General features: G+C 39.1%; 2 protein-coding genes across 3 annotated transcripts in view; one reads left to right on the plus strand and one right to left on the minus strand.

Moving 5' to 3' along the window:
* LOC105508907 (late cornified envelope protein 1C-like) overlaps positions 1-323 on the minus strand; it is a 2,153-nt gene extending 1,830 nt beyond the window's left edge. The window contains exon 1 of one of the 2 annotated variants that reach the window (XM_011937932.1): positions 296-323. The gene's annotated coding sequence lies outside the window, so the exon portion shown is untranslated. The remainder of the gene's footprint in view (positions 1-295) is intronic. The other variant, XM_011937933.1, reaches the window with a different exon arrangement.
* Positions 324-5,688: 5,365 nt separating this feature from the next.
* On the plus strand, positions 5,689-6,789 carry LOC105508908 (late cornified envelope protein 1C-like). The gene has a single exon (XM_011937934.1). It carries the CDS (start codon positions 6,159-6,161, stop codon positions 6,489-6,491), a length of 333 nt encoding a protein of 110 aa, XP_011793324.1. The 5' UTR covers positions 5,689-6,158; the 3' UTR covers positions 6,492-6,789.
* Positions 6,790-10,909: the final 4,120 nt, after the last annotated feature.

A 10,909-nucleotide genomic window follows, 5' to 3' on the forward strand; every position in this document is an offset into this window, starting at 1 on the left:
TTAGCCAGGATGGTCTCGATCTCCTGACCTGGTGATCCGCCCGTCTCGGCCTCCCAAAGTGCTGGGATTACAGGCTTGAGCCACCGCGCCAGGCCCCAGAGCCATCTAATTCTTATTTGTGTTACCAGTTGGCCCTCTCCCTGCCTCCTGTGCACACCCTCCTTCAATCTTTCTGAGGTCTTGACTTCTATCCAGATGGATCTCAGCCCTCAAGGCCCTGCCCAGCCTCCCCTCCTGCCTAGGGCTGAACAACCCTCTGTGGAAGCCCCAGCTCCTATTCTCAAAGGACACTTACCAGTGTCACAGGCAGCACAGGGTCTTCAACACCTCAGGAGGTGAGTAGATGGGATGCTCAGGCCCGGAGCCCTTTTATCCTGGCCTGGGCTCTGCCTCCAGCTGTGAGACAGGGCCTGGGCATGAGAGGACCTGCCTTCTGACACCCACATGGGTTCTGAGGTGGGTGGTGACTGGCAGCTCCTCACTTGCTTTCCTCCGTGGGGCCCAGAAAAGCTGCTCCCAGCTTGGACTATGGCCACTTAGAAATAGAAATGGCATGGGAAAATCCCTACCATCATTTCCTGTCTTGATCTCCGTGGAGAATACTTAATCTGTTTTGTTTTGGAGCTTGAGTTCTCTATTTTGCTAACTTCCAAATCTTACCTCTGTGGCTCTCGGCAACCTGGCTTAACTCAAGTTTCGTAGAATCCTCTAACCCTCAACTATTTTATAGCTGTGTGTGTGTGTGTGTGTCTGTATTACAGCCATTAGGTAACTGGTTAAAGAGTCAGACCTAGAGAGAAACCTGATTCTGCCACTTATTACCCGCACTACCTTATGAAAAACATTAATACCTCATCATTCTTGTTCTCAGTTTGTCACTTCTGTAATAGAGATAATATAAAAATAATTGTCCAGGGATGGCTGAGAGTCAATGAAATAATGCAAAGGAAGTTTCTGGTGGAGATTTTATAACATGTCATTTTCCCTAAACAAATGCCAATGCATTAATATTTTTAAATTACACCTGCTTTCTAAGGAGCGATGATAGCCTCCAGCTCCATCCGTGTTTCTGCAAAGGACATCATCTTATTCTTTTTTATGGCTGCATACTATTCCATGGTATATGTGTACCACATTTTCTTTATCCAGTCTACCAATGATAGGTATTTAGGTTGATCCCATGTCTTTGCTATTGTGAATAGTGCTGGAGTGAACATACACATTCATATGTCATTATGGTAGAACAATTTATATTCATTTGGGTAACCCTCCTTCTTCAACATCCAGGCTTTATTCCATGACCTATGCATTTCTAAAACAGTGCCATTCAACTGTAACTTCGTTATCAGTCTAAGTTGTCAAATATGACTACAATAAACTATCCTTAATTCTGCAGCTTGGTTCTTATATTTATGTACCCCTCAACTGTTTCTAAAACAGAGGTGGACTCCATAGGTAAGCAATTTAAAAATGAATTGATTACTATTAGCATCATCTTTACTTTGTGTATGACTTAAGCCATCATCATTGGAATTCTCACTCTGAGACATTTACATTACAGTATACTAGTCTTATCACCCTGCAGAAGTCTACCACTGAATTACCTGGCTATGGCTCATGTTGTTCCAAAGAATGTATTTAATAATGGAGTAGTCAAGATACTGATTACTCAGCTTACACTGGCTGTTCTGAGCCAGAAGCCCAGCCCATGCATTCCAAGGATGATGAGGATTAGAAGCTATTCTGTCCGTGACTCTGATACCACAAAGGGTAGCACCCAAACTGTCAATTAATCTGGCATGGATTGGGTTAATAAGGTAGCAATATGATGTAACATCATGAGTATTGTTTCCTTATGTTTGGTGTTAGATTTCAATAGCATTTGAAATTTATTGAATTTGGTGCCCTTTTAATGCTAACAATATGCGCTAGCAAAGGAGTGACTTTCTGAAAGTACATTTGTACGTTGTCAGACTCTCACATGACAAGAGATAGGTTGGAAGAATGCTGAGACCCAGTAAAAATTAACTTAGACTCAGTAGATCTTACTCTGTGTCCCAGAGCCAGCACCATGTGAGTGATTTTTAATTTATTTCCTTCCTCTGCAACCCCTGCATAGAGTAGTAACGATAAACTGATACTCCAAAATTATTAGAACAATATACAGAATATCTAATTATTTCTTTATAAGTAATTGGATAAAATATGTAAGCATGAAAAAACTTGATAAATCTCATCACATAATGAAAGAAATACTATATGTCAGAAAGCATAATTTTAAAAGATGAAAAATATAAATAACCAGTTGAGAAAAAGTAAAGTACATAAGTAAGGAATCGTATTAGAATCTATGATAAATAGTAAGTCCTTACAACTTTATAGAAAAGAAATAAGGCTACCTACAAATGAATGGGCAAAGTGTATGAACAAACAGATAGCTTGGAAAGAAATACAAATGACCAATACATTTTGAAATTTGTTATTTCATATTTGCATATACAAACAACCAAAGACTTGTATATAAAACAAGGATGGTCTTTCAAGGATGAAGTCTGAGTCTGTCACTGAATTGCCTGGCTGTGGCTCATGTTGTTCCAAACAATGTATTTAATGCGAGAGTAGTTAAGATATTGGTTACTCACCTTACACTAGTAGTTCTGATCTAGAAGCACAGCCCATCCATTTCAAGGATGATAAAGGATTAGAAAATATTCCTTTATATTGAACTAGAAGAAACTGAAAATCAATAACAAAACAGTATTGCTGAAGGTGATAGGAAATGGGTCTTATAAATTGGAATAGTAATGAAAAATAACAAAATAGTATTGCTGAAGGTGATAGGAAATGGGTCTTATAAATTGGAATAATAACGAAAATTCAGATGAAATTTGGTGACCCATTACTCAACAAATAACAATTTTCTGTATACAAATCAAAATTTTAAATGTGCATACTTTTTATCCAAGAGTTGTACTTCCAAGAATTTAACTTAAGGAGGAAAACTTTGAGAAAGAAGATATATAGACAAGAATGATTACCACAGAAAATTAAAATAACATTAAGAGTTGGAAAAGTTGCAAGATGTAAGAATAAATTTATATTAACCAGCAACAAGTAATTCAAAATATAATTTTAAAAATTGCCATTTAAAATAGCAAAAATACATAAAGTCTAACATACAATTTTAATGTAAAATATATTTGATAAAATGAGAAGACTATTAAACAGCATTACAGAATATCATAATAAAGAGTTATACCATATATATGGGTGAGTAGAAAAAATTATAATAAAATATAATAATTTTTCATGAATTAATGCATATTCTCAATAATGTTTTCATCAAAATTCTAATGATGATTTGTTTTGCTTCATCTTCATTGTGTGGGATGTGACAAACTGACTCTAATGTTTATATAAAATAACAAAGGTTTAATAATCACCAAGACAATCTTAAGGAATGATGGAACCTGTGTGATTTAGATATCACAATTGATTATACACCTATGATAATTAAGGCAGCAGATGTTCTCAGAGGTGCTGACAAATTGACAATGACAAGAATTGTTCACTCAATTATAAATCTACAGAAATGTGAAAAATTGATTCTGACCCATAGGTATTTCAGATGAGTGGGGGGAAATGGAAAATTTGATTACAATACTAAGACAATTGGTTATCCATTCAGAAAAATGTTTAAAATATATAAAATGTACAAAAATTCCTTTCTTGATTGAATAAAAACCTTCATTTTTAAAAAGAAAAAAATTTCAACTTTTTAAAGATAGGTAAAAGATTTCTGGACTTACAAATGGTTGAGATTTATTAAGATCATGAAAATCACAAACCATAGTTATTGTTGCAGAAATTCAACTATGTTTAAAAAAAAACACTAGTTCATCAAATGACACCATTAAAATGCAAACAGGAACATACTTGCTTGGAAAAGGTATTCACAACGCATTTAATAGCAGTACATTAGTAACTAGAATATGTAAAAAACATTTACAAATACTAACAAAAGCAGATAAACAAATTGAAAAACATTTTTAAGAAAAAGCAGACGAGTTACAGAAGAGAAAGCTCAAATAACCAAAAATATATTAAAATATGCTCTGATCACTACAAAACAAAGGAACACATATTAAACTACAAACAGATACCAATGCACATCCATCAAATGGCAATTATTGAAGTTTTAGCAACAATGTGCAGCAAGAATGATTCTTATACACCATAGGTGCAAACTGAAATCAATATGAGCAATTTGGAGAGATAGGTGTGATCCAAAATTCAGCACTTCCACTTACAGGTACATAACTTGGTGAGACTCTCCCACAAATACACAAGTAGACATGCACAAAAATTTCCACAGCTGCAATATTGATACAGTGAAAAGTGAGAACACTCTAAATGTCCATCCAAAAGAGAGAAGCTAACAAATCATGATGCACTCATAAGATGCACACTACACAGTTGTAAAAATGAGTAAACTATGGCTATACAGATCAACTTGAGTAACTAGCAAAAATAATGTTTAAGGAAGAGAACAAGTGAAAAATGAGTGTCTTAAGTATGATGCCATTTCTATAGAGTTAAAACCATGTAATCCATAATACATACTGTATCAGGGTAACCTGTACAGAATAAAATTGGAATACATAACAATTTGGTTTGAAGCAGGTTGCATGGGCTCATTAACACTGGGGAAGCAAGAAGGGCAGTATTAGGGCCAAAACTTCAAAGCTCCAAGAGTGAGAAGTGAGAACCTTAAAGGCAGGTGCCCTTCAGGCAGATCAAAGCAGGAGATGATAGTAGGGATTTCCCCACCCTACCTCTATTTCTAAGTGGCCATATTCCATGCTGGTAGCAGCTCTCCTGAGCACCCATGAAGGCAGACATGTGCAGAGCTACCAGTCACCACCTGTCACAGGACCTACGTGGGTGTCAGGAGGCAGGTCCTCTCATGCCCAGGCCCTGTCTCACTACTGGAGGAAGAGCCCAATGGACAGGATAAAAGGGCTCAGGGCCACAGAACCCCCACCATTCACTTCCCAAGGTGCTGAAGGACCCTGTGCTGCTTGTGACCTCAGTAAGTGTTCCCTGGGTACTCAATCAGGGGCTCCCACAAAGGAATGCCTAGATCAGGGCAGGAGGGGAGGCCGGGCAGGGACTCCAGGGCTGGGGTGGTGCTGGAATTCATATGAGTGAAAGAGGGAGTCTCAAGAAAACCAAGCAAGGGCAATGGGGACAGACCAGGGACATGAGAAGGAGGAGTCCTGAGAGGGTGTTCTGGAGAAATGAGATGGATCTAGAGTTCTTGGGTCTCTAGTCTGAAGGCATTGCAACATTGCCTCCCATGTTCACCTGTAACTGCTTTCAGAAAGGGAGGTTTACCTTGAAAAATGTAACTGTCCTTTCCTGAAAAGTTGAGATGGGAACAGTGGTTCCCAGCCAGTGTAGAGGATATCACAGCTAACTGACTCTCCTAAACTCACATTTAATGGTACTTAACTTGGTAAGGCAAGGACAGTAGACAAACAAAATATAAGTGCTGAGCATTCGGTATAGTGTTTGTCTGCTGAGAATTTCAGAGCATTGGACTGAGTCGGAAACCTGGATACAAGCCTCAACTTAATTCAATGATATTTTTCCTCAGTTAGTTTTCCAACATCCTTTGCAGTTCTGAACTTCTATGTCCTTACAACAAGGTAATCTAAAAAATTCTTCCAAGAAAAAATGACTATTTCCCCTTGAAAAACAATTTTATTTCTAAACCCCTTTCTAGATTGTTTTCATGATTCAGGTGTGTAGTTGAAGCAGAATGTCTCCTCTACATACTACATGCTTGATTTTAAGAATGCTCTCTTAATATCTTTTGGCTTCGGCTTTCTAATTATAAAATAGTTGAAAATGCTTTATGATTTTATAAGTATATAAAAAGCATAAGGTTCAAAACAGAGGCTATAAGTGTGCTTAGCCAACTATTAGAAATAATGAAAACTCCCGTGATTAATTAGCTGCAACTACACTAAGGAGTTCATCAAAATGAAGGGATTAGAAATGATGCTGAAAGGGCAAGAATAGGCAAGGATGGCTTCTGCCTGGGTCTAACTTTCTGTCTGACTCTCTTTCAGCTCCTGAACACCCACATCGAGATGTCCTGCCAGCAGAGCCAGCAACAGTGCCAGCCCCCACCCAAGTGCACCCCCAAGTGCACTCCCAAGTGCCCTGCCCCTAAATGCCCCCCAAAGTGTCCCCCTAAGTGCCCTCCAGTCTCTTCCTACTGCAGTGTCAGCTCCGGAGGCTGCTGTGGCTCCAGCTCTGGGGGCTGCTGCAGCTCTGGGGGAGGTGGCTGCTGTCTGAGCCATCACAGGCGCCACAGGTCCCATTGCCACAGACCCCAGAGCTCTGATTGCTGCAGCCAGCCCTCGGGAGGCTCCAGTTGCTGTGGAGGGGGGAGCAGCCAGCACTCTGGAGGCTGCTGCTGAAGTGGATCCTGAACCTAAAAGAACATAAACGGCCAAATATTTCCCTCTCCTCTTCCTTCTTCCGGGCCTGCCCATGTTGCTGAAAGATCTTGGTGAAGACTGAGCTCAAGCATAGGGGATTCTTCTGTCTTGGAGTTCAGAGGCCCAAAACTTCTCCCACAAAGCCTTTTAATGACCTCGGTTTGCATATGTGTGGTTGCTCTGGGAAGCCCAAAACACAGACCTATATCCCTTTGCAGCTTGTCTTTTTGCATAGCTCAGCCTGATGTGAAACAATAAAACCAGAAATATGCATTCCTTTTTGCCTTGACTGTTATTTCTTCATTGCTTTTCATACTCTGTCCTCATCTCCAGGCTCTCCCAAGATGTTAGTATCTACAGACCTTATTCAACTTTCGCCAGTCTTCCTACTAATATCCTTTATAGCAAAAGACAATTTTGTTGGTTCAGAATCCAATCCAGGATCCTCCATTGGCTTGACATAGTTGCCACGATTCTTCAATCTCCAATCTGAAATGCTTCTTCAGTTTTTCTTTGTCTTCCCTGACACTGACCTTTCAGAAGAACCATTGGTTTTGTAGAATGTCCTTCAATTTGGGTTTGCCTGATGTTTCCTCTTGAGCAGGCTCAGATGACACATTTTTGCAAATATCCCACAAAAGTGGTGTTATCCTTAGAGCATGATGTCAAGCCTTACCTGATGTTTAATTTTCCCATTCCTGGAGATATAACTTCAACCACTTGATCTGCCAGCTTCCTCTATTGCAAATTTAATATTTATTCCTTTGAATTAAAAACTTATGAAGGAAAGAATAAACTTTTTTTTTTTTTTGAGTTGGAGTCTCACTGTCACTCAGGCTGCAGTGCAGTGGCATGATCTTGGCTCATTGCAACAACCACTTCCTGGGTTCAAGCATTTCTCTTGCCTCAGTCTCACAGGTAACTGGGATTTCAGGTGTGTGACACCATGCCCGGCTACTTTTTGTATTTTTAGTAGAGATGGGGTTTCAACATGTTGGCCATGCTGGTCTTGAACTCCTGACCTCAAGTTATTTGCCCACCTCAGCCTTCCTAAGTGCTAGGATTACAGGCGTGAGCCACAGTGCCCAGCCTAAACATTTATTTTGTATCAAACATTTTCCCAAAACATTTTTAGTATAATTGATATTCTTTTACAAAATTATTATTGCTATAGTGTTGCTAGTATCATCGAGTATAGTTTTTTAAAATATATTTATCTCATACCCTGAGTCTATGCACATAAGTAAAGCAAAGAGAGGTGGTGAGGATGGGTCCTGAGCAAAATCAGCAATGTCCTGCAATGCAACTACTTGAAGGAAGTCCATTACAATTTCTTCTTGTTGAACTCTTGTTATATCTAATTTCCTGTGATGACCATTCTTATCCATTTCTCTCTCCTATATTATAACTCTACTTTCAGGTAATTCCTAGAACATAGTTTTTGTGTAAAAAGATATGCTTATTATAAATTTAAACTCATTACGCCTCAATAAGTATTAAATTGTTATCCAGAATTGGTACGCCAATTCATATTGCCATCTCAAAACATGTGTATTACAACCAACTGTCACATACTATTTTGTTGGTCATTAAAATAATTGTCATTTTGAAATAAGTAAATAAATCTGTTAGTCTCCTTTCTCAAATTCAAGAGATTTCTTTTTTATTTTGTTTGCATTTGTTTGAATATCAGTAAAGTTGAATATGTTTTTTGAGATTTTTTGTTTGTTTGCTTTAGATGGAGTTTCACTCTTTTGCCCAGGTTGGAGTGAAGTGGCGCAATCTCGGCTCACTGCAACCTCAGTCCCCTGGGTTCAAACGATTCTCCTGCCACAGCTTCCCAAGTGGCTGGGATTACAGGTGTCTGCCACCACGCTCTGTTAATTTTTGTATTTTTAGTAGAGACAGGGTTTCACCTTGTTGGCCAGGCTGGTCTCAAACTCCTGACCTCAGGTGACCCACCCACCTCAGCCTCCCAAAGTTCTAGCATTACAGGTGTGAGCCACTGTTCCTGATCTTTTTCAATTTTATTTGCCATTATATTTGCCTGTATGTGTACATATGTGATGGTTAATTTTATGTGTCAACTTGGCTAGGCTATGGTTCCCAGATCTTGCTCTAGCACCAGTCACCAGTCTAAATGTTGTTGTGAACATATTTTTTTAAATGTGACTAATATTTAAATCAGTAGAGTTTGAGTAAAGCAGATTACCCTCCATAATATGGGCAGGCCTCAGCCAGTCAGTCAAAGGTCTTAAGAGAAAAGACTGATAACCAGAGAGAGAAAAAATATTCTGCCTTCAGGAACAAGGAATGCTTATACACTCTTGGTGGGAGTGTAAATTAGTTCTGCCATTATAGAAGACAGTGTGGCAATTCCTTAAAGACCAGCAATATCATTCAAGCCAGCCATCCCATTACCAGGTACATACCCAAAGAAATATAAACTATTCTACTGTAAAGACTCATGAGCACGTATGTTCATTGCAACACTACTCACAATAGCAAAGACATGGAATCATCCTAAATGTCCATCAATGATAGATTGGATTAAGAAAATGTGGTGCCTATATACCAAGGAATACTATGCGGCCATAAAAAAGGATGAGATCACGTGCTTTGCAGGCACATGGATGGAGCTGGAGGCCATTATCCTTAGCAAACTAACACAGGAACAGAAAAACAAACACTGCATGTTCTCACTTATAAGTGGGAGCTAAATGATGAGAACACATGGACACATACAGGGGAGCAATACACACTGGGGCCTGTCAGAGGGTGGAGGGTGGGAGAAGGGAGAGGATCAGGAAAAATAACTAGTGGATATTAGGCTTAGTACCTTGGTGATGAAATAATCTGTACAACAAAACCCCATAGCACACGTTTACCTATGTAACAAACCTGCACTTGTACCCCTAAACTGAAAATAAAAGTTAAAACTAAATCTGCCTCCAGAATGATTTTGGACTTGAGGCTGAAACATCAGCTCTCCCCTGAATCTGCATTCTGCCATCCTTCCCTACAAATTTTGGGTTTGCCATCCCTGATAGTCACTTGAGCCATTGCTGCAAAATAGTCCTCTTTCTGTCTTTCTTGCTCACACTTACTTTATCAAAACATAACAGAATCTCAAAGAATATAATCTTAAGGACAAGTTTTCTGAATGAGTTCTGGAATTTCTGGAATTTGTTCTCTAGCCTAACTAGATTTAAATGCACTAATGAACCCTATTTCCCATAGTGAAGAGAACACTGATAGTAAATGTGACTATAGGGATATGCAAAATATCACTATTGGATGTTTCTAATCAGATGCTTATAAGAGACAAGGTTTTGAGTGGCTATGGATTTGCTACCTGAGAATACTTTTGTCAAACTAATGAATATAAAGAGATTGGCTGGTTGCTCTCCATTGTGTTAAGTAAGATGGGAGAAGAAAATGATGAGGTCCAGGATTTGAATCCTCAGTTTGTGCACCACATAAATAACCATGCAGCACATAAATAACCTGAAAGTTTTTATGTCTGTCCTGAAAAAAACTCTTATCTTCTGTAGTCTCAGAGCTGAAACTGCTAAAAACTAAACCCCAAATCTTTTCAGTGAATGACTGAATTACAATACAAATTAAATTTCCAAATTCTCAGCATGTCTACAGATAAGGTGAAGCCATTCTTCAGTCTCCTCCAGTCTGAAATGGTTCCTCAGTCTTTCTTTGCCTTCCTTGACACTGACCTTTTTAAAGAACCATTGGTTTTGTAGAATGTCCTTCAATTTGGGTTTGCCTGATGTTTCCTCTTGACCAGGCTCAGACTACACATTTTTGCAAATATCCCACAAAAGTGGTGTTGTCCTTAGAGCATGATGTCAAGCCTTACATGATGTTTAATTGTCCCTTTACTGGAGATATAACTTCGACCACTTGATCTGCCAGCTTTCTCTACTGCAAATTTAATATTTATTCCTTTGAATTAAAAAATTATGAAGAAGAGAATCAACTTTTTTGTTGTTGTTGTTGGAGTCTCACTGTCGCTCAGGTTGCAGTGCAGTGGCACGATCGCGGCTCATTCCAACAACCACTTCCTGGGTTAAAGCATTTCTCCTTGACATTGATTAAGAAGAAATGGGGGCCGGGCACAGTGATTCATGCCTGTAATCCCAGCACTTTGGCAGGGGGAGGTGGGTGAATCACTTGAGGTCAGGAGTTCGAGACCAGCCTGATCAACATAGTGAGACCCTGTCTCTTCTAAAAAAATAAATAAATAAATAAAAAATTAGCCTGGCATTGTGGCACACGCCTGTAATCCCAGCTACTCTAAAGGCTGAGACTGGAGAATCACTTGAACCCAGGAGGCGGAGGTTGCCGTGAGCCAAGATCTCACCACTGTACTCCAGCCTGGG

Source organism: Colobus angolensis, unplaced genomic scaffold (assembly GCF_000951035.1).
Source record: "Colobus angolensis palliatus isolate OR3802 unplaced genomic scaffold, Cang.pa_1.0 Scaffold169, whole genome shotgun sequence".
Taxonomy (NCBI): domain Eukaryota; kingdom Metazoa; phylum Chordata; class Mammalia; order Primates; family Cercopithecidae; genus Colobus; species Colobus angolensis.